The 23,634-nt window shown below is 50.5% G+C and overlaps 3 protein-coding genes across 4 annotated transcripts in view; 2 read left to right on the forward strand and 1 right to left on the reverse strand.

The window, feature by feature from the left end:
- The first annotated feature begins 3,420 nt into the window (after positions 1-3,420).
- On the forward strand, positions 3,421-20,242 carry PHF10 (PHD finger protein 10). Of its 2 annotated transcripts, none has more exons than XM_075554252.1 (12): positions 3,421-3,571; positions 5,376-5,482; positions 7,405-7,535; positions 10,358-10,441; positions 11,183-11,316; positions 11,495-11,644; positions 12,203-12,312; positions 13,323-13,476; positions 14,001-14,159; positions 18,334-18,442; positions 18,703-18,891; positions 20,051-20,242. In XM_075554252.1, the coding sequence occupies exons 1-12, from the start codon at positions 3,485-3,487 to the stop codon at positions 20,134-20,136; spliced, it is 1,500 nt and encodes a 499-aa protein (XP_075410367.1). In that variant the 5' UTR covers positions 3,421-3,484; the 3' UTR covers positions 20,137-20,242. The 2 variants fall into 2 exon arrangements, with proteins under 2 accessions (XP_075410367.1, XP_075410368.1); XM_075554253.1 differs by having other exon boundaries at positions 10,364-10,441.
- A 633-nt stretch (positions 20,243-20,875) lies between these two features.
- Positions 20,876-22,101, reverse strand: C7H6orf120 (chromosome 7 C6orf120 homolog). The gene is made up of 2 exons (XM_075554254.1): positions 22,015-22,101; positions 20,876-21,697 (listed from the first exon to the last, which is right to left on the reverse strand). The coding sequence occupies exon 2, from the start codon at positions 21,645-21,647 to the stop codon at positions 21,099-21,101; it is 549 nt and encodes a 182-aa protein (XP_075410369.1). The 5' UTR covers positions 21,648-21,697; positions 22,015-22,101; the 3' UTR covers positions 20,876-21,098.
- A 213-nt stretch (positions 22,102-22,314) lies between these two features.
- The window catches only part of WDR27 (WD repeat domain 27), a 78,023-nt gene continuing 76,703 nt past the window's right edge, over positions 22,315-23,634 (forward strand). Inside the window, exon 1 of the mRNA XM_075554203.1 lies at positions 22,315-22,432. The gene's annotated coding sequence lies outside the window, so the exon portion shown is untranslated. The remainder of the gene's footprint in view (positions 22,433-23,634) is intronic.

Here is a 23,634-nt window from a genome sequence, read left to right on the forward strand (position 1 = left end):
CTCTCCCTCCACTGTACTCTCTGAATCCCTCTGCCCACAGTCCTGCAAAGACACCACCCCACCAAAGACATCAGCACCCTCCCTGCTTTCCCATTCCCCAGCAAGCTCTACTGATGTGTTCCACAAGGAAGCATTCAGCCCGTCAAGAACTCCTCCCACCCGCCAGGCAAGCACTTCACTGGGAGCCTAGAAAAGGGTGCAGCACCCTGAAGCCACGTGGGCCTTGACTTCTGGACTGATTGCCACCGTCCTTTAAGGGACCCTGAGGATCAATCACAAGAAATGCCGCCAAGCATTTATTTCAGTCACATCAGAAAAAGCCAAATGCTCTCTCCTCTGACCTTTGCTTCTTGGGCAGGGAGTGGGGGGGTTTATAGTGGCTTCTGGAATCCAAACCCCTCCTCCAGGTGTTTAAGGTTATTTCCTTAAAAAACAGACTCCACATACTTCATGTTCCACCTTATTCACAATAAAAACATTTTTTTAAGGAGGGGGGATTTGTCAAGAAACAGTGGCTTCACACTTTGATATGTTTGTTTAATAAAGGTTTCTAAGATTTCACCACCAGCATAAGAATCACCGCTAAAGGGGGGGGCGGGGAAGGATTCTCTAGGTTGCTAACCCAGAGGCTCCTGGGAAGAAAGGTCCCATGCTGGAGTTCAGAAAACCCAGCCACTGAAAGCATGAGGCCCATTTAGGAGGCCTAGTGTCCTAGTGGTTACCCACAGGGCTGCTAACTTCAAGGCTGGCATTTCAGTCCGCCAGCTGCTACTCTGCGGGAGAAAGAGAAGGCGTTTCTGCTCCTGCACAGTCACACCTCAGAAACCCACAGGGGCAGCTCTCCCTTGTCTTGTAGGATTGCTGTGAGCCAGAACTGGCTCAATGGCAGTGAGTTTGGTTTTTTAAGGAACTCATTTGTACTCGACACACATGGGTCTCCATTATGCATCAACAATTAGTTGTTTTGTTCGTGAACAATGACTCATTCAGAATTCCCTCCCTTAATGCTCCACCACGTCTTGAACATCAGAAGGCTGAGCCATGATTTGCTGGCTTGGAATGAAATGTTTGAGAACTGTTTGGCTTAGAGACAGGATACCCCGGAGTAGAACCAAATAACTCAATGTAGTTGTCTACCATGAAATGATTTGCACAGAATGAGTTTCCTGATCAGTGAAGAAAAACGCGGAGAATGGTCAGGTGTCAATTCTCCTGGGTGGATTCGAACAAAAGGTCAGGCTGGCCATGCACCTGAACCACACATTAGAGGCTGTGGTAGGCAACTGGAGGCAGACATGCCAAAGCCTCCCTCCCCCATTACAGGAAGTTGAAAGCTGCTTAAGGCTGGGGGTTGTGCACACATTCAGGCCTCTGAGCCAGGAAGTAGGTATACCTGGGTGGGACCCCATCCAGGCCAGATGGGCTTAATTCAGCCAAAGGGATTAACTAGTATTGTCACCGCGCCTCCCAACGGGTCCCAGAAAAGCCATCAGTTTGCTCTGGCGCTCTCCCACAGTGAAGCCTGGGAGGCTGCGGTGCGCACGTGTGCGACTTCTATCCTTTATAAACTTACTTGGCTCACACCAGGCTTCGGGGACATTTCTTCGTCGTGCGAAGCCAAGGACCGAGGTATTTCTCTCACGAGGGAGACCTAAAAGACGCAGCAACTTCCATGCTCGGCTTCTTGCTGGGGCTCGAGGCCCACTTCCCTTCAGCGGCCTCCTAGGAAGGGGCAGGTCTCCCTGAGGTGGCCAGGGAAAGCAACATCCTAATTAGGGGCGTGAGAGCCAACCACAATTGCTGAGAAAGCCAGAAACCTGGCTGGCAGGGCAGAGGAAGGCTGTTTGTTCAGATCAACTCGGTAAGACAAAATAATAAGTAAACGAAATTCCTTTCGTTTAAGCTCTCAAAACGTTGTCCCTGCTGCGTGTAGGCAAAAGGCATGAATGAAAGGGAAGTCATAGCGTACTCCCCAATCCAAGAACCTGAACAATTGCCTGGAGACACCCGTCCTCTCCACTGGACAGCAGAGGGCAGCGTCAGCACAGTGCCGGCACGCGTCCCCACCGCATCACAGGTGTCTCCCACGTGTTCGGGTCCCGCGCCCACCCTTCCGCCGTTTTCGTGGCAACCTAGAATCACGAGGCTTGGGAAGGAGGACCGATCCTCGAAATGGCTGGGTTTCTTGGGTGCCTCGCTGGTTGGCGCGCGGGCTGGGGCGGCGGCGCGGCCGCAACCGGCGCTTCGGGTCGTGCGCGCGCGCGCGGTAGGGTGGGCGCGCACGGGAGCGCACGTGCAGAGCGGTCTGCGGCTGGTCGCCATCGGGCCGCGGCTCCGCGCGCGCGAGGCGGTGGCGAGAACAAAGGCGGCGCGGGGCGGCGGGGCCCGGGCGTGGGGCGGCGCCGCGGGACCGGGACCGGGTCCGGGATCGGGATCGGCTCGGGTCGGTGGGGCGGGACTCGCGGGCGCGGCCGCCGGCGCGTGCGGAGGGCTGACCTGGGCGCCCGGGCCGGGCTGCGGGGACCCACCGGGGCAGGACCCTCACCGGAGCGCGGGCCAGCCACGGAGGGGCGGGCGGCGCCGGGCCAGGGGGGCCCGCGGGGAGGGGCGGGCGGGCGGGCGGGCCGGCCGGGGAAGGGATCCCTGCGGGAGGACCTGCGAGGGAAGGCCGTGACGGGGGGGCGGGCATGGAATAGGCGTGGGGTTGGGGTGTCCCAGGGGGAGGGTTCGGGTTGAGGGGCGGGGCCGGGGCCGAGCGTGGTTCCGGTTGCGTCGGGAGGGCCCGAGGGGGCGGGTCCAGGTGTGAAGCGAGGGTCCGGGCTTTGAGAGGCTCTGCGGCGGACGGTCCAGTCGGGAGGGACAGAGGCCTGCAGGTGGGAGGGGCTGCGAGGGGGAACTCGAGGGAGGGACGGCCCGGTCCCTGGGGAAGGCGTCTGAAGGGAGGGCGCGGGGGCGTGCCCGAGAGGGGCTGGCCGGGGCGGGGAGGACAGTGGCCGGGTGCGAGGGGCAGGTCTGAGGGGCGGGCCCGAGGGGCCGCGCCGGGCTCCCAAGGGGAGGGTCGTGAAGGCGTGTCGGGCCCGCGAGGGACGCGCCCGCAGGGGCGTCCGGTCTGGGGGCGGGGCCGACGGGGAGGGTCCTGCCGGGGCAGGGGCGGCGCAGGTCCGCCGCGCCGGCCGCTGGGGCAGTGGGAAGGGAGGTGACGTGAGGAGGGGGCCGAGCGCGTCCGCCATCGCTCGCCTGCTCCGCGCTGCCTCCTGCAGCACCGGGCCTGTGCGCGGCGGCGCTGGCGGCGGCCATGGCGGTGATGGCGGCGGGCCGCGGGGCGCGCGGCGGTAGGGGCCGGCCCCCGGGCGGCGGGCGGGCGGGGGCGGCCGAGGGGGCGGGGCCCGGGGCGCGGCGGGCTCTCCGCGCGGCGGCGGCGGCGGCGGCGTCCGGGACCAGGCGGAGGCGGCGGCGACGGCGGCGGCGCGGGGCGCTCGGGCTGATGGCGGCGGCGGCCGGCCCGGGCTCGGCGCTGAGTCCGCGCCTGGGCGACGGCGACGCGGCCGCCCCCGGAGCGCCCTTCCCGAAGGTGAGCGGGGGAGCGGGCGGGAGGCCGGGCCCGTGGCGCGAGTTTCCCAGAAGTTACTCAGGCGGCTCTCGGCGGCCGGGACCCCGGGCGCCCAGGCCGCCCGTCCCCGCTGGACTCCCGGTGGCCGGGCCAGCCGTGACCTCCTGGCCGCCGCCCCGCGGCCTGCCCCGCCACGCACTGGCCGCTTCTGCGCCTGGTCCCCTCTGAAACCTGGCGGCACAGGTGAGGGGACACTCCTCAGCCTGGAAGTTGGCCTCAGGCGGCTTGGTAGCCGAGCTTCCGCCCGAGATACTTGTCCTCAAGTCCTTGGACTCGCGAAGACGGTGGTAGAGCAGCGTGTGAAAAACGGACGTTGCTTGTGGAACTTCGTTACTTGCCTTGGTCCACGCGGGGACAGGGTCGGCTGTAGCCCTCCGCGCTGCCCCGCCTGGGCAGAGCCTCCAGCCCCGTGTGTCCTCTGTGGGATTCGGGCAAGACTCATGTGTGCCAGTGTCTCAAGTGTACCAGCTGGTAAAAATCGCTGGACCGGAAGTCAGCGCGCACCCCGGCCTGGCCAGGACCTCGGCCTCAGGGAGCCCCCCTTTAGGCTAGGACGCCTCCTTAGACGGTGGGAACCACCTGCGACTCCGAAATCGAACGGTCTGCTTTTGTAGAGCAGGAAGTAGGAAGGACAACATGGATAGCTGTATCTGGGTCAAAACTCAGTGCCATTCAGTGTCTTCTTAGAGGCTGTCAGTCTCAGTGGAGCAGCCAGCCAGCCTCCCCTGTCTCCTGCTGTTAGCAGTCTGATGCTTTACCGACTGTCAGTAAATCCCACCAAGTCCTATCCAGACACTTCTGGTATGCCTCACCAGAAAAGGGTCAGAGCACCATACACTCAGGTTATGCAAGACGTCGTTTGCCTCGGCGTTGTCGTATCTTTCTTTATGGGATGTCAGTGCTTTCTGTATGGGATACGATGGGCTCAAACGGCAACAACTGTGATGGTGCAGGACAATGAATCAGGAAGAAGGCAAACTGAATCGGTGCATTTGAATTGTGGTGCTGGCATAGAATATTGGAAGTACCACGGACTTCCAGAAAACAAAGATGTGTAACGAAGAAGTACATCCGGCATTATCCTTAGAAGCTAGCAGTAGTGAGACTTGTCTCACCCCTTTCGAACTTGTTACAGGTAGGAGCAGTCCCTGGAGAAGGACATCATGCAGAGAAGCAGGCCTTCCAAAGAGGAGCATCCTCAAAGAGATAGACCGACACAGTCGCTACGAGAGTGAGCTCAGGCATGATTGTGAGGAAGACACAGGAACAGGCAGTGTTCCATTCTGTGTGCTATGGGGTCACTATGAGCCACAGATTGGATGGAACCCGACAGCAACGTAAAGTTAGAGGACTCTGTTAGTGCTCTATCAGATATGTTACACGCTGTAAATTAGCTATATATATGTGTGTGTGTGTGTATATATATGTATATATATACTCCCTGACAGGGATGGGAGGGTTTGCTGTCATTTGAGAATGACCCAGCAGTCTTACGTGTTAGAAGCAGAAGGTGTTTTAACCTCAGTTGGTAAGAAACCAAAAGGATTTAGAATTCCAGGTTAAGTGAATGGTGATTGAAGTGATGATCAGTTTGCACTTTGCTTCAGGTTTTGCCTGTGCCAAATTATTGGCCCTTTTAAATCTAATAGGATGTTACATTTGAATAGTTGTTCACAAAAAAGTCCCTAACTTGTTGAGCCTTTTAATAAGCCTGGGAGAAAACAATAATTTTTTAATATTATTTTTCCTTCTCTCTAATGTACAGGATGATAATGAAGATAATTCAAATGATGGAACCCAGCCATCCAAAAGGAGACGGATGGGCTCAGGAGATAGTTCTAGGAGTTGTGAGACTTCAAGTCAGGATCTCAGGTACTGGTCTTTTATTGCGTAATCACACTTTTGTGTGCTGTGGTTTTTTTCTCTGCACTACTTCCTTCTCTCCTTACCTCATCCCTAGCAACAGTAGGTATTTGGCATTTTAAAGTGTTTTCTAAAAAGATGCCAGAGTTGCTCTTGCTATTAAGTGCAGTGTCTACGGTCACTTTTCAAAGCAGCGTCACTGAGATAAATGTACTAGCTGTAATTCACCCTGTTTTAAGTGTGCAGTTCACTGATTGTTAGTAAATTTACAGAGCTAGGCAATTGCTCCTACAACAATCTAATGTTTCTCTCTCAGGGAAATGCTCATGACAGGTATTCGGAGGCATCTTGGGCTCTATGTTGTTTATGACATTAGATTTTAAGCTGAGAAATAAAATGATTTGGTAGACTGCAGAACAGGGAAGTAGCAAGACCAGGAAAATCCAGCAATCCTGACTGGCTCTTCGTTCTGCTCATCTCTGATGTTGAGGATGAAGATGATCTAAAAGCTGTTCGATAGGAATCCCAGGAGAAAGCTGTTTTGTAAATGTTTTAGTGAATGCAGTGAAATCTAATTATTTAAACCAGTTACGTAATATTATTTTCTGTCTGAACATTTCTTACAAATGGAATCACATGTTGTTGGCTTAAAACTCAATGGCTGCTTTGTGAGGGACAGATGAGACAACCTGCTCCCATAAGGATCTATAGTTTGAACATAGTCTCCGAAATCAGGTCGCTTTGAGTTGAAATCAACATGATGGCATTGGGAGTACCATTTTGGGGTCATATTACATTCCTACCAGTTGCCTACAGTGGTTTCAGTGTCCCCACATCCTTGTCAGTGCTTGACGTTACATTCCCGTCTTAGTGTGAGTGGGAATCCCGCTTTGGTTTTCCTTTGCGTTTTCCTGGTGGCTGATGTATCTTGTCATGTACTTGTTGACCTTCTGCACATCTTTGGAGAAATGTCTATGCAGATCTTTTCTCATTTTTAAATTGAGCTATTTGCCTTCTTATTGTTGATTTGTAAGCAAGTCTGTTACCAGACATATGATTGCTAACAATTTCCTTCCATGGTATCAGATGTCTTTATTTTCTTGGGTGAAATCATTTGTAGCACAAACGTTTCTCATTCTGATAAAGCCCTGTTTACTTGTTTTTTCTTTCACTAGTCATATGCCTGGTAACACTTGTAAACTCCTTGTGTCAAATCTAGACTCATGCCGATTGACCTGTGGTTTCTTTGTAAAAGTTTCATAGTTTTAGCTTCTATGTTTCAGGTGATTTAACTTTTGAGGGTATTGGTCAGATTGAGTTCATTCATGATGGAGGATGTGAGAGGGCCAGCCTTCTTGTTTTGCTGGTGGGTGGCTATCCAGTGCTCCACCATACTTTTTGAAAGCCTTTGCAATGTGTCGTTGAGACTACGCACAGCACACTGGATCCCTTCAAATGAGGCCACTTCTGTGCATCGGTGTTTGTGGAGTCTGTGAGGACAAATAACGATGGCTCCTTGAGAAATAGATTTTAAGCTTCTATCTCAGCTGCCTGTGACTCACGGAACAATGCAATGACAGGAGACAGAAGCTGGTTCCTTTTTACCCTGGGAGGAGATTCCAGAGCTGCTTGCGCTGTCCTGAGTCTACAGGGCCCTTTGAGCTAACGAATGCCTTTGCTCCTAGTAGCTATGATTCCTGGTTCTTCGTGGCGTACACAGACATTTCCTTTGGCATTGTGGGTGAGGCCTTTATAGTTCTTCTACCTGTTTTGATAATACATGCTTCCTGAGAACCTCTTTGTATCATCTAATCATGGGAGACAGACCGACAATTTAATTACTTAAAATAGTTTTTCAGAATGTTGTAAACATAAACATGATTTAAATAAAAGAAGGCCCTTTAAGGACTAACATCTGTTTCTGTGCTTAGCTTTAGCTACTACCCAGCAGAGAATCTGATAGAATACAAATGGCCCCCTGATGAGACGGGAGAGTACTATATGCTTCAAGAACAAGTCAGCGAGTACTTGGGTGTGACCTCCTTCAAACGGAAATACCCAGGTACTGAAGTCCTAGTTTACCGTGACAGATGCCTGGAAGAGCCAGAACTGGACCAGACTGCCTGGTTTTTCTAGGTCTCCGGGGATGTCTGCCTTTGACAAGGGTGTAGTTTTCCATTTCTGGGAGGTTTTCACCGAAACAGCTTTCACAGGTTTTATTATATTTGGAAGTCAGCAGTCAAACTTTTTTCTGATGTGCTCGACTACAGTATACTTTATATTCTTGTGCTGCCTTTCACATCCCCCTGTCGTACTCTGTCTCCCTTCACTGTTTGTATGCCTCACACACACACGACCTCTGCCCCAAACATTGGCCCTGCCACACTGACTGACCTCCCCCTCATGCTGACAACTCCCTCCAGCTACCCTGGACCGCATAACCCAAACTCTCCTCACACCTTGACACACCTCCCCTTACACCCTGACAACCTCCCCTCACACCCTGACCTCCTCATACACTGACCTCCCCACCTGCCGCTTTCCCCTCACCCACCTCCCTGTACCTCATACCTTGACCTGTGTCTGACAGGCCCACCTATGACTCACAGGCTGACCTGTCCGTCACATACTCACTTGCCCTCACGTACTGTTGTCCTGTTCACACTGACTTCGGTGGACACCCTGAGCCATCCCTCACATGCTCACTGTGTCTCCTACTCTTACTGCCCCCATGCCATGAACTGCACCTCACACCGACCAGCCCCTTACTTGCTGCCTTATGCCTCCCATCCTAATTTCCTATTCACACCTTGACTTCTCACCCATGACCTCCCCTCATCTGCTGCCTCCTTCTGCCTCCTACACCTCAGCCTTCCCTCACATGCTGACCACCCCCTTCCATCTCCCGCCTTGGCCCTCACCCTCATCCGCTTTCCTGGGCCCTCCTGATTTCCCTTCATACCTGCCTCCTCACACACCAGGCCATGCCTTATACACTGACTTACACTTGACTCACTGATTTGGAAGCAAAGTGAGGAAGGTGATTTTTCTGGGTAAAACTAGAGCGCTAGTATTACTGTAGCCATACTTCCTACTGTGTGAGTTTCCTGACCTTATGATGGTGCTTACGGGTACATCAGCTGTAACTAATCTTGAACAAGAGCAGTGTCTGATACAACACAATATAATCATTGAAGAACAAGGGTAAGTAAAAACCTATTACTGAAAAATCATAGAAAACATAATAGAAATGTGACATTCTTGCTCAATATATCCTCCATCTGAGTCTATACACTTCTGAGGGTGCTTTTTCCATTTTTTAACCCTTCCCAGAAGAATTCTATATTCTTTGATGTACGTGTCAAATGGCCGTGTGGCATGCTTGAGGGACTCAAATGGTGTCCTTTTAAAATGTTCTTTGAATCTTGGGAACAAAGAAGTCTGTAGGGTAAGATCAAGGCAGGGTGTGTGGGCGATGTCTCCCACAGAACGCCAACAGGACAGCCCTGGCACCCACCGAGCATGAGCAGGTGAGTTGTCATGATGGGCCGCAAACATTTCTTGTTGGAGTTTCCCTGGCCTTTTTTTTTTTTCCTTTAAAAAAAAATCATTTTATTGGGAGCTCATACAACTCTTTTTTTTTTTTAACAATTTATTGGGGCTCATACAATTCTTATCACAGTTCATACATATACATACATCAATTGTATAAATTGTATAAAGCACATCTGTACAGTCTTTGCCCTAATCATTTTTTTCTCCTCTTTTCTTTTTTTACATTTTATTAGGGACTCATACAACTCTTATCACAATCCATACATATACATACATCAATTGTATAAAGCACATCCATACATTCCCTGCCCCAATCATTCCCTGGCCTTTTTCTCACCAATGTAGTTTTCGTAAAAACTTCTTGACAAGCTCCCATAAATATTCTGAGTCCTTTAAGGAAATCTCAAGATTACCCCTTTGGGATCCAAAAAGCAGTTGCCATAACCATCCAGTAGAGGAGCCCTGGTGGACTAGAGGTTACATGTGGGGTTGCTCACCTCGTGGTGAGCTGTGTGGAACCACTGGCAGCTCTGTGGAAGAATGATTGGCGTTCTACTTGTGCGGGGGGACAAGTAGAACGTGCTCAGATGTGCATAGGGGCAGTTCTCCCTGTCCTGCAGGGTCGCTGTGAGTCGGAATCCACTCGATGGCAGTGAGTTTGGGTTGGTTTTATAACCTTCTAGTTGACCTCTACCTTGAATGTAACAGGCTCAGCAGATCCCCTCTGAAGTGGCTGTTTTGATTAGACCTAACACATGTCCATTACTGAGAGAATTTGCCTGCCGTCCGTCACCCCTGATTACAGCGTCATGTTTAAACTCATTATGCTTGGAATAAACCTGTATCTACAGTGGCTGGAACTCTAGTTGTAATACTCTTGGACTTGCCCTTATAAAAATCTGTCAAATATGGTGCTGTGTTTTACATGTACTTTTAACTAGATTAAATTCATTTTGAACTGTATTTGGTTTCTTTCTCTTACCTGTTCTACTTTCTTAGTGCAGGTTATATCATAACAAGATAAAGGAACAAAATTTATTGCTTTGCAGTATTCGAGACTAGATCTGAATTGAGTAGCAATACTTTTTTACGTACCCAGACATACCTTTTTGCTTTGATTAACCAGAAAAATTCTGTTTTCAACTTAATTACAATTTTTATTATAAGGAGATTTTTATCTAGACTTGTAATAGTCCTTGGAATCTGCAAAATGTACTTTTAAAAGCATGAATTGAAAGCAAATTATTTTACCTTTAAAACTTAAGAAAAATTCACAAATGTGTTAGTATTTTTCTCTTTTTAATAGTATTTTCATCTTTTTTTCTGGAGATTTAGAACGACGAGATCTGTCCCACAAGGAGAAACTCTACCTTAGAGAGTTAAATGTCATTACAGAGACTCAGTGCACCCTGGGTAAGAGCACTTTCAGGGGGAATTCTTCCTGCTGGCGGTTAGAGGGGACAGCAGATGTATCTATCTCCTTTCCTGAAATGTTGTTCCAAGTTAGCCAAATAGATTGGACTGGTAAAATAGAGGTGCTTGTATACCTGGGGTTTGGTTATTGTTCAAGTGCGGAGGGGAATGGGGCATGTGTTCTCCTGTGTGGCGTTTCTGCTCCATCTTTAGTTCTGAATGGCATCCTTGCTATTCTCTTCCTGTGATGGGCATGACACGCTAGTGCTACATGATCTTGAATTTTTAGCTGTCTTAAATATAAATCCCTGCATGTTCATTTGAGCAAGTGGAGAAATTTGGTATCTGGATATTTGCAAGTTGATTACATCACTTTCGTGTGCAGTGTTGCTTCTGTTGTGTAGAACTTGGAAACCTGGAATTGTAATCTATTGAAACATTACTTCTGAATTGTTCAATTTCGTTTCTTGTTGGTCAGAAGTTAGCGTACCTCATTATTTACATAGCGATTGTAAGTAAAGGATTGTGTGCTTGTAACCCAGACTGTGTCATCGAGAAAATCACTTGGCTGCCAAGTGTATTTCTATGTCTTTGTAACTTTGGGACTCTGCTTATTCTTAATGGTTTGACTGGCATTAATAAATGCTGTTTTCAAATTATTTTCCAAACGGTGACATGCTTTGCTCCAAGGGGGAGCAGGTTGAGGAAGTGCACTTGGGGAGACCCTGTTTCTCTGCGCAGGTCTGACAGCACTGCGCAGCGACGAGGTGATCGACCTGATGATCAAGGAGTACCCAGGCAAGCATGCCGAGTACTCGGTCATCCTGCAGGAGAAGGAGCGCCAGCGGATCACGGACCACTACAAGGAGTACTCGGTAGGCAGGCAGCCCAGGGACCTGTCGGAGGGTGCAGGCAGCCCAGGAACCTGTCGGAGGGTGCAGGCAGCCCAGGGACCTGTCGGAGGGTGCAGGCAGCCCAGGGACCTGTCGGAGGGCGGCATTGTGTGGTGCCGCAGTTCTTGTGTGACTTCCAGTTGGACCTTTCGCATTTCAGCAAATGCAACAACAGAATACTCAGAAGGTTGAAGCCAGCAAGGTGCCAGAGTACATTAAGAAAGCTGCCAGGAAGGCTGCAGAGTTTAACAGCAACCTGAACCGGGAGCGCATGGAAGAGAGGAGAGCCTACTTCGATCTGCAGACACACGTAGGACGATGGCTAACTCACCCACTCAGCGCAGCGGTCCTGGGGGCTCTTGGGGGTGGGGTGGAGCTGGGCTGCCCTGCATCCTGGCTGCGGCCTCATCTCCCAGGACTTAGTGCGCTCCTCACAGTGCTCAGCCTTTATTTCTGGTGGCAACTCTTCTGTTTTATGGCTGACGCCACACCTCAGCTGTGTGTCGTGGTGCTGCTCTGTCCGATCTCGACATTTACTTCATTCCCACGTCACTGTGGGCCAGCACCTTTGATTACACCATCTCAGAGGAGGGCACTGAGCTGCTGAGGTTGGACACTTCACCCAGCTGCGAAGTGTGAACAGGTATAACTGCCTTTCCTGAGGAGTGAGGTCATGGTGAGAGGCAGGCATGGCATCCTCACCTCTTCCAGGAATCTTCCCTGCCCCTACCTTCAATGCTGCAGCTCCCAGGGTCTGAGGAGTTTCGCGCTCCTGGGAGCTGCAGTGGGGAGCAGGGGGCTACTGTGTATCTAAATCACTGAATCTGGGGATGGAAGCCTCTCTGCCTTCATTTTCATGTTAACACAGGTCATCCAGGTGCCTCAAGGGAAGTACAAAGTATTATCTACGGAGAGGACCAAGGTTAGTTCCTACCCAGTGGCCCTCATCCCCGGACAGTTCCAGGAATATTACAAAAGGTATTCAGCATTGTGGATGTTTTGGTTGGCTTTGGGGAGGGATTCCAGTGCCTTGTGTATGTGTGCTCCCTGTCCCCTTGGGACTTCTCCCCACCAGGGCCTGTGGGTTTCCAGTTGCCACTGAGGGTGGCTTCTAGGGACCACAAGCAGCACCACTCAGCCTGCTGGGTTCTCAGTGCTAGCCCCACGGTCCATGTGCAGATTGCAGTTTGCGAGTGCTGGCCTCAGGGTCCCCAGGAGCAGCGGCTGGCTGTAGGTTGGGCCTTAGTGGCCACCAGGAGTGCTGCTTCCCTCGTATTACAACCCAAACTGCACAGAGAGTAGGGCACAGTCTGCTCAGCTCACCATCCCCTTGTCAGGGTCAATGTCTGAGGAGAGAAACTCCTTCACAGAGTGGAGAGTGGAGTGGGTAGATAAAGGGTCAGCAAATCTTTAAAGCTCTGGGCCCAGTGCTGTGTGTGGTGGTGCCCTTGTGGGGGCTGACTGGGCACCTGAGACCAGTTCGGGGGGCAAGAGTCATCTTGGCCCAGAGTGTGGGGGTTGGTGCCACCTGCTGACCCACTGCTTAGCCACTGCCATGTCCTCGTGGGCAGGGCTTGTTGGCCTCTGCTTGTTTCTTTGTGGTGGGGGTAGTCCGTAGTGTGGGTTGAGTCACTGTGTACCCACACTGGTTTCTGAGCAGTGCTGCTGTGATGACAGGGTGGACAAGCCATGAGGCCCGCACCTGTAGTCTGTAGTCGGTCTTTCTCTTTTGGGTGGAGGGTCAAGGAGAGGGGCACTGTCTTTTGAGGACAAAATCAAGCATTTTTACGTTCCTGGTCTAGGAAAGATGTTTGGGCTGCTTGTGTATCACACAGTTTCACGTGAGCACCAAAGTGAAACATCAGTTTCAGTGGGATCCGTTTTACTGTCATTTAGGGGTGGCTGAGGGGTGTAAGGCACCTTCTCACCTCAGTCAGTCAGGCCTGTTTCACAGCCAGGGAACCTGAGGACATTCTCTCCTGCTGCAGATACTCGCCAGATGAGCTGCGGTACTTGCCCCTGAACACGGCACTATACGAGCCTCCTCTGGACCCTGAGCTCCCTGCTCTGGACAGTGATGGTGACTCGGATGACGCCGAGGACGGGCGCGGGGATGAGAAACGCAGGAGTAAAGGTGTTTCGGTGAGAGACCTCCCAACATCACTGATCACCTACTGGGTTCCAGAGCTTGCGTCGAGCAGTATCTCACTTGGGGAAAGTGTCCAGATCCATGGCTATCGAGTCACAGCTCCCCGTAGCCCAGAGTGGACCTGGCCCACGGGGTTTCCGGGCTGTAAATCTTTGTCTAACGAGGAGCCGCTAGCCCTTTCAGTGAGCAGCCAGGCACTTCCACCTCTGTGCCACGTGGGCTCCTCTGAAACGGGATCGTGCCTGTTAAGTCCACTCCAGAGTTTGTCATGTGAACACTCTGGTCCTGCAAGCAGGCTGTCCGGGAGCATGTGGGCTTGCCCCACATCCGTCTTCACAGCCTAAGAGGTGAACAGGACAGATCCCGAAGAGAAAGCACTGAGCCTCAGAGAGGGGAGCCAACTGACTGACTGAGAAATCCAAGGCTCCCTGTAGGCGCACTCTCTCACGTTTCAAGGGGTCTTTTATAACTTGGTGAGGAAGCATTGATGTGGCCTTCTGCTCTGTCTCGGCTCCAGGACAGCTCCTCTGGTGATGCTGCCTCCGATGGTGAGACCTCTCCAAATGGCCCAGAGGACTCCCCGCAGGGAAGACCCAAGTCTAAAGACAAAGCTGCTACACCAAGGAAAGATGGTTCCAAACGCTCTGTACTGTCCAAATCCGTTCCTGGGTACAAGGTAGAAGAAAAAAGCCCCTGACTGGGCCTCCTTACTGACCAGCTTCTCTCCCTGAGGTCCTTTACCCTTGAGTTTCCATGTGGGCTTCTGCCTGCGGCCTCCTCGCCAGCTCCTCTCTGCTTCACTGCTGGTGGCTCCTGTCACCCCTGGCTGTGGTGTAGCGCCTTGTTTCCTGTGTGGTCACCACTTAGCAGAGAGCTTTCCTCTCCCTCTTAAGCAATAGCCAGGAAAATAGGAGTTCTTACAAATTATTTCATAGGCAGAGCTTTATACCTTCTCTCCTCAGAGGCAGGTTGTGCGTACCTGGTATTTTAAGTAACACCAGTATTTCGTGTCACTGAATATGCTGTGCTGCGTGGACAGAGGGGTTGCTGCTGGGCAGAGTTGCGTTTCTGTAGTGCCTTTCATTGAGAAATATCTGGGTGTAAGCTAAGGATCTTTTGATCCATTCACCAAATTCAGACAACTCTGGGGATAGAAATAGTAAAGCCCGTTTTTTACACTGTGCTGATATTTAGCATAAACTTGGCAGGTAGCTTATATAATTTAATGATAAGGACTAAGTTGTTATTTGATGAGGTAGTTATATAATTTAATGACAAGGACTAAATCGTTATTTGGTGAGATAGTTGGGCCTACTCCTAGCAACCCTCTACGACAGTCGAACTGCCCCTGTGGTTTCTTAGACAACCTGTTTATGGCAGTTGAAAGCCTCATCTTTCTCCCGTGGAGCAGTTGGTGGTCTTGAACCACTGACCCTGTGGTTAGCAGCCCAATGTGTAACCTACCTTGCCACCAGGGCTTCACAGTCAACTCATTGGTAGTGAATGTGTGACAATTTGGCCTAGACATGCGTGTTAACTGTTTGACCTGGCTCTTCCAGAGTCAAGGAGTAGGTTACCACCATGTGTTGTTCTGCTTAGTTGTGATGGTCCCTTCTCAGTCTGCCCCTGCCCTGAAGCCTCGTTTGTGAGCAGGGCCTTTAGAAGAGGAGCTGCGATTAGCCGGCAGCTTTCAGTTTTGAATGATATCGGTGAGATACAGAGCACTGGGCTCTGCCTCCATTGGGTCATGACGGAACATGTGAGCTCAGTGAGGAGACATTGCGAGTGAAACAGAGAGACATTGGGGCCTGTGTGGTTTGTGTTTGCAGCAAGTGATCCAAGGGGACAGGACTGTCCCCAGCGTCCACTTTGCATTCTTTCCTGGGACAAGAAGAGCAACTGAACACATGAATGTGTTTCATGTCTTAGTCGACAATGTCTTTACATAAACAGTGGGAAAATACACGTTTTTACAGGTTTTTAGCTTCACTCGATACGGGTTGGCTTCCAAGGATGGCTGACAAACGCTGCAGATAGGTGCTTTTTTCCTCTCGTTTACATGTTTCTCAAAAGAAAAAAAAAATTAAACTATAGATTTAGATTCATGCAACCAACAAAGCAAATGAGCTCCAAAGATTACACGTCATGAGTTCGCCTACTTGAATGAATGCCCACGCCTGTCTGTAAGCTTCCAGCTGGCGCGGCCATCATGGGTTAAGAGAAAACTCACAAGTTCACAGTAAATGTTTCCCTGCATGCTGACCCAACACTTGCTGATTTAGCATCAAGAAAACAGCCGCTCACCTAAAGTAATAGCATGCAAGGGAGTCTTAGTATTTATCGAGAACACACTTTTCGAAATATCCAGTGGACTTTTATAGCAGCTAAAAATGTTTCCGCTATATCAGAGATTGGAAACCAGTACCTAGACTTAATAAGCTAAATGAACATGTTTATTGAAAGTGAACGCTCTGAAAAGTATTAATAAGCCAAGATGTGCCTAAATCTTCGGGTACTTGAAAGTCTCATTCTATACGTGTGGGAAATTGATCATGTTTGTGTTGTCTTGCGTAGGCAGTCCCCAGTGCAGCACAGAGTCTCTGAGTCACATTAAATGATAGCGTACTTGTCAGGGTCCAGGCCACACCCTCGTGCTCCCACGGCCTGTGCGACAGGGAAGTGAGTGTGGAGAAGCGCTCTTTCTGAGACTTGACTCAATGCTGACAGCAGTTAGGGCGCGTGTACTTTGTTCTTGTCAGCAGTGCAGCGTTGTTGCAATGACTGGACAGAGGACTGACCCCTCGGGTGGCTAGCGGAGCAGGGCTGCTCCTCTAGGAGACTTGGACACACTCTCCCTTCCCCCTCACTCAGGCCCTCTGGAGACCAGGCGCCCTGAAGGCGGACTGGACAGGGCCTGCAGTTTGAGCTGCATGCAGCTCGAGCCAAGTCCTCAGAGCCACCTCACCCTCTGCTGCCCATTTCTCCCTCTTCCATCAAGATAAAGACTGCTGTCAAGAGGGCTTTTTGAGTGGTCTAAGAAAATGTGATTGTAAGTGTAGACATAAACCTAGAGTTTTCTCGGTGTCCCGTTTTCATAGGTGTTTAAGGTACACTTTAATTAATGGTTGTAGAACTTGAATTGCTCTAGAATGTGAATGATTAGCCTGTTTTACTTTAGACTTTGGTTTTAAAAAGGATCTTCTAGGAGGCGCTCTCATTTTAGAGTTTCATGTTTGGTTCCTGCCCTGACTAGTTGAAGGTGTGAGAGTACTCACTCTGCCAGTTTCTGATCTAAACGTCACAGGTATTAAGTGCATCTCCTGCATGTAGCATGGGGACCATAACCAAAAGACACTTGTCTGTCTGGTGGGAGGAGAGGTGGCTGGCTGCTGTGTGCTGTGGCAGTGGCAGACTTGATCACAATGGACAGAAGTGGATCTTCGAAGTGCCCTTCCTAGTTAGTTTTTACACATGGACCCTTACGAGTAGATGGTAGCCAAAACAAGCGTGGGCAACCACACGGCAAGACTTGGAGGTTTGAGCTTGTGACACAATCCTTCGTTGGGGGCGCAGGGTACAAAGATGCACAAACAGGAGACTTAGACTAGTTACCAGTAAAGTTTATATGTATGCTTCAACTTCCGTGGTATTTATTATTTTGTAGAGACATTTGTGATTGTTTAGAGTCATTGTTTTTATTATATTTATGTATAAGGTTGACTTTTTTTAAATAAATAAGCCAAAAATTATTTTTGAATGTCTCTGTCATCTTTTGCAAAGAAAGAGAATTGAAAGACAACAGCTTAACGAATTACAGATGGAGGTGGCAGTTGAGACATTTCAGAGCTAGGACATGCTGGGAAATCGTGTGGTGTTAGGTGTCTCTTTGGCTCCAGGACTCAGGAAAGGGGGACGTCAGAAGCGTTGGGCTGTGATAGAGTAAAACCACTGTAAACTCTATTGTTTTCAATGTTTTTGATCCCCTGCCCTACATCATTCTTGGCCCTGACTCACCCAATCCTTTACACTGCTGAGCCTGAGTCAGAGTGCAGCTGAGAGGCTGCAGGTGTTGGGAATGTCTCCTGCTCATGCCCCCAGCTCCCCGGTCCAGTAGGATGCCCACTCCTCAGGATGTCACTGAGGGTCGGACACCTTCAATGGGCCGTGCGTTCGCTTTCAATCTGAAAGATGAGCAGGGTTCACATGAAGGGTGGCTTGTGTTTTTTAATTGACTTTTGGGGGGGATGGAGCAGGACGCAGAAAACGTACTTTTCCATTCATTATATTTTACATCTTCTTCCCCACGGGGTCTTCTAATTTACTAGCTTTGCCAAGGGGATAACTGCCAACTTAGTTTTTAATGAACATTTATACATATGACAACATGCCAGAAATGCCTGCCAGTTAAAAGTGCTACAGCGCTGACTTTGTAGATTGTGTAGCTATGTTTACACCTTTGGAAAAGTGGCAGTTTTTAAGTGTATGTGCTCCTTAAAACTTAGTGTTTTCTCTTATAATAAGACCTAGCTTTCATGTGGTGGTCCTTTGGGACTTGGATTTTGTCCCAGTTACAGTGAAGTTTGACCTTGTGTTTACTCTTTCTCAATAGCTAAGGCAGAGCAAGCCTATTGTGTGTGTAGGCTGCAGACGTCTGTATTGAATCTGAACGTGAGATCCTATCACTGACTTGACCCTTTAAAGGATCCTAAGCATATGCCCCTCAAGTTTTTGGTTCAGAAAGGTCCTCATTGACAGGAATCCAGTAAAACTAAGGGACTATAGTAACAGCCCCTTTTGATCCCGTCGTAAGTTCTTCTGGCGTGAATTTATAGCCCTGTTCTACCTTCCAGCCAAAGGTCATTCCAAATGCTCTATGTGGGATTTGTCTGAAGGGTCAGGAGTCCAACAAGAAGGGAAAGGCTGAACCCCTTATACACTGCTCCCAGTGTGACAACAGTGGTGAGTACTCGTGTGCCTCTCAGCACTTTACCTGCTCATTGCTACTGCCCGCCCACACTAGCACTTGTGGTTTAGACTGCAGTCAGAGATCACCAGAGCCTCAGGGAACCTTTGCAGGTGTAGACATTGCATTTTCTTCCTCGTTGTATTTCCATTTCCTTGACTCGTAAACCGTGCTCGGGAAGTCTTGCGCTTATTATGTTATCATGCCGTATTAAGAATCCTTGTGTGGAATGCTACTAATACTGGTTTTGATTTAGGCCATCCTTCTTGCCTGGATATGACCCTGGAGCTTGTTTCTATGATTAAGACCTACCCATGGCAGTGTATGGAATGTAAAACATGCATCATATGTGGACAGCCCCACCATGAGGAAGAAATGATGTTCTGTGATGTGTGTGACAGAGGTTACCATACTTTCTGTGTGGGTCTTGGTGCTATCCCATCAGGTAAAGATGAAAAAGAGAACGGGAGCTTCAGTGGTGGGACTTGCTCGGCACTTTCCTCTGAAGGCACACACTGTAATGTCGCCGTGGTGCCCGCAGACCCTTCTGTTGGCAGCGTGTGACCAGGACTGCACTTCCACAGATCATGCTGCCCTATTGTTCCTTCCAGGACACCCCAACTTAAAAGGATAAACAGGATCCAGAGTGCTTTAGAGTCTAGTTCAGTGTGCATTAGTAACAGAACATTAATTTGTTTCAAAGCCTTGATTTTATTTTATACATTACCTATTTAGAAATTTAACAAAATTACTGATATGTTTTTCTACACGTCACCCCGGTTACTCCCAATTACTTTAGAATGAACATAGGATCAAATGACGAACCACAGCTGGGCTAAAACTTTACACAAATACTTGTGCAAGTTGAAAACTTGTTTGCATAGGCAACACTGGAAAGTACTCTATATAAAATTCAAGCCTGAAACAAAGTTTCCCGGGATCATTATGAAACTAGGCAATTTAAATACTTTAAGTTCTACAGCGACCCAGATCAGATCTGGCGTACAGGGAACACTGAGCTATTGAATAAGACAAGGTGCAGGCAGTGTGGTGCCTCGGGACCTCGGGCTGCATGCGAGCAGCAACAAGAAAAGGCATCAAGGGAGCCAAATTCAACTTTTATGCGAGGACCTAATACGAATGCAAGCTTTTGAATTTCAGAAAGGGTAATAAAGATTGCCCTTGGCTTACGTAAGTCATTTCTGACACAAGTCGAATACCTGGTTGTTTAAAAAGTTTGTTACTGCCTTTTATTATCAGAATCTTTATAAATCCCATCTTTATCTTTTGAGGGTTGGAAATGTTATCTGCAAATTAACATGTTGTAGTTCAGCATGGTGTGTGTTGTACATATTACTGAAAAGGACAGTCCTACGTGCGGGTCATTACAGCTCGCTACATCGTAATAACTTCAAGGTCCACACGAGTGACTATTGCACAACAATGACTCAGGAAAGTTCACATTTATTCCCCCTTAAATTAGTGCCCTTCCCACCTTAAGTCCACAGGGGAGTATCATTAGTAATAGCTAAGGAATTAATGAGCTTAGATGGATTTAAAATGCAGGCTTGTAAATAAAATTTTATGAATAATTTTCCTCCTAGGTCGCTGGATTTGTGACTGTTGTCAGCGAGCTCCCCCAACTCCCAGGAAAGTGGGCAGAAGGGGAAAAAGCAGCAAAGAGGGATAAACTGGGTTTTTGCCCTCAACATTGTTAATATGCATTTATGTGAAATATTTGGTGCCAACTTATTTACAACATTCTCATTTTTATGCCAATAAAACATCTTTTGAAATTAATTCCTGTTTAAAACCTGCACGTTGATTTCTTTGTAATAGCCCCTTAGTCTCACAGCTGATTCAAGGTGGAGGAATGGCTGTTCTCCAGTATTTCTTTGAACTTTAGCTGTCAGCAAAACCCAGTGGAAATACTTAGTAACTTTTAACTATTTCCCCATTAGCCTAAAAAGTTATCGTCCTGCCAGACACATTTTGCTTTCTGCTGTTCTAGCCTGGCACAGGCAACGTCATGCTACTTAATAACCAAGCATTTTAATAGGGAGCCTATTACAATCCGGTGCAGCCAAAATTACCATGATTACCACTTCACACTGCTGTCCAGACATCCCAGCCTCAGCCACAAGACAGTGGAGCTGCGCCAGTTTCCACGGCTGCACTTCTCCTGCGGGGTTTGAAACGCCCTGCAGTGAGCGGCCAGTGTTCATTCCTGTACCAGCAGGTTTTGCTGGGATTTGGAGTTGTTAGCAACTCACTGGGAAGTGCATTTTCTTGCTTTTCAGACTTGATTTTCAGCAGCTCTTGCATTCACACATTGGGACTCTGAATAGGTATCTATAATAAAGTAAGGTTTGCCATTTTGACATTTCACATACACCTACACTGTGTAATAACCTTTCCTTAGTCACCTGACAGGAAGGAACGGAAACATTTATTGTGCACATTCCTGATAAAAATTGAAGTCTTCAGAAGAAAACAATCATTGTGCTTGCTGCTGCTGCTGCTTTGGGGGTAACTGAGGTACCCAAACTGCGTATGGCTTTACTTTTCCACCCCAGCTAGAAGACACCCAGTCTCAACCAGGCCAAAGCGGCAGCAAGGCCAGACAGCTGCCACCAGCCTGATGTCTGGGGCTCAGGTGAGAATCTCCAGTACCAGCTTCAGAATGCTAATCAGAATGGTCCAGAGCACCGACTCCTCCTCCTGGGGCGCATCCTCGGGGTCGTGGGTGCGCTGGCCTGGGACTACGTCCCCCGAGTAGCCGTTGTCCCCAAAGTGCTGCAGCTGTACGCTGCGGTCATAGTACACCTTCATCTCGAACTCGCTTTCCAAGTGCGAGGGGTGGCCGTAGATGCCAATGCCCACGGGGCGCTGGAAGTGCGCAGGGACAGCCACGGCGTCAGGGCCGCAGGTCGCCGACTGCAGCTCATAGTCGTCGAAGCTGGGGTGCAGGGTGCTGTCGGACACGTACAGGTCTGCGTCCCCGCGCAGGCTGCGCAGGCGCAGCACGATCTTGCCCTCCTGGTTCAGGCGCAGGTAGCTGTAGTTGCCCGCTCCAATCTGGCCCTGGACCACGTGCAGCAGCAGCCACTCCTCGGGGACCTCGTCGTCTTCGACGCCCGGCGAGGCCACTGCCAGGGCAACCAGCAGCAGCAGTAGCGCGTGGCCCCAGCACGCTGCCATGGCGGAGCCGGGCCAGGGCTCACACGGAGTCCTCACGGGCGGGTGGCCGCCTGCGGGGGGGCGGGGGTTGAAGGAGAGGAGCGGTGAGGCCGTGAGGGGCCGGAGCTGGAGGTAACATAAATGGGGAGAGGGAAGGGGCTATGATGTACGTGGGGGCGTGGGCGTGGGGTAGGAGGGGTGAGCAGCGACAGGCGATCTGGGATTAAGGCGTGAAAGGGAGACGGCGGGGGCGGGGAGATGTGTGAGGGGCCCGGCTCCCGCCTCAGAGCCGAACGCAGCACCGGGCAGGAGTCCAGTCGAGGAGAGAGGGGGCTCGGGCCATGCGCCGGCCCCTGACTGCCCGCCGCGGCCTCCGGGCCGGACTCACCGCCACTCCCCGCGGGCGCCTAGCCGCGGCTGCAGCATCCGGAGGAGCCCGGGAGCTGCTGGGCAGCGGAAGTGGAGTGGCCTCTCAGCTCTCGCGAGAGGCTGGGTGGGGGCGCGGCTTCTCGGCTATCGCGAGAAGGCGAGGTGGGTGTTGAGCTCGGAGCGGAGGCGGTGTGGGGGCGGGACTCGTAACCCTGGAGACCCGGTGTCGGGGCGGAGCTCGTCACCTTGGAGACGCGGAGGCTGGGGAGGAGAAGTCGGGGAGAGGAGTTGGCGGGTCTCCGGGGTCGGGTTCCGCGTGGTGGGATTCAGTCTCATGCTGGGGTCAGGGATCGGCGCAGAGCTTGGCTGGGCTGGGGTCCGGGGTGAGAGGTCGAGGGTCAGGGCCCAGGGTCCTGTTCGGAGGTCGTCGGAAACAGGTAGGACGGCGGGTGCCCCTCCAGGCCCCTGGATCCCTGGCTCTCTGCGTCCCTCCACTGCAGTTTCCTGGGGCGATACTGCATGTTGAGGACAGGAAGATGAGCGTGTTTGTTGTGTACCTAAAATCCAAACCCACTGCCTCCGAGCCGATTCCGACCCACAGCGACCCTGTCAGACAGGGTAGCGCTAACCCCTGTGGGTTTCTGAGGCGGTCACTCATTTTCCTCCCCCAGAGGGAGTTTGAACCGAAGGTTAGCCCTGCTTACAGCAGCGTCTCCAGGGCGCCCTCTAGTACAGCTTCCTGTTCCCTCACCCACTGCCATAGAGGCGGTGCGCACTTACAGCGACCCCCTCGTGAGTTTCCAAGGCTGTTGATGCGAATTGGAAGCTCAGTCTTTCTCCCGCGGAGCTGCTAGTGGTTTCTGACTGCGGACCATGCGGATGGCAGCCCAACCCTAACCAGTGCCCCATCAGGGTAATTAGGTGGTAGCAAATCGCTTTTGACGCCCCCATGTACAACAGAAAGAAACACTGCCCAGTCATGAAAAATTCGTATTCTGAAAGAATATTGATTTCAATTTTTTGGCACCAAAAAAATAAATTTGTGCCATCTTGTTATAACGTGGCTCAAACAGGCTCTATCTAGTTTGGGGTACTGAAAGTGGCAGATATCCGTTTCAAAAGATCCCCTATCAGAGGAACATGAAGTCCACTAAACTTCAGGCAGGAATTGAACATTAAATGCATGCGGAAGTTTGAGTGAAAGAACGGTGAAAATTGTTGATGGTTTGCGGGAAGTTTATGGGTACCCACTGCCCCAAAGAAATGAGGAGTTCACAGGTGACTGGCTTGTTCTAGGAAGGGCCCCGACACTTGGAGGATGAAGCCTGAAGTGGCAGGCCATCCACCTGGATTTGCGAAGAGACAGTTTATCTTGTAGGTGCCCTCAGGGACGCAGACTGGGGGTTAGCAGCAGGCACAAGAGCCCACACTGTAAGCATTGCAAGCTTACATTCAATTCTGACAGAAAAAGTTAAGCAAACTTTCTGCTTGATGGGTCCCCAAACCTTTGCACCCACATCAGCTGCAAATAAGAGCCAAGCATCCCATGGAAATTTTAAACAAAGTGGGATTAAGATCCCGAAAGAAAGAAGTTTAACAGTAAACACAGCATGGCTTCCAATGTGAGCCCGAAGACAAA

This window comes from Tenrec ecaudatus, chromosome 7 (assembly GCF_050624435.1).
Source record: "Tenrec ecaudatus isolate mTenEca1 chromosome 7, mTenEca1.hap1, whole genome shotgun sequence".
Classification (NCBI taxonomy): Eukaryota; Metazoa; Chordata; class Mammalia; order Afrosoricida; family Tenrecidae; genus Tenrec; species Tenrec ecaudatus.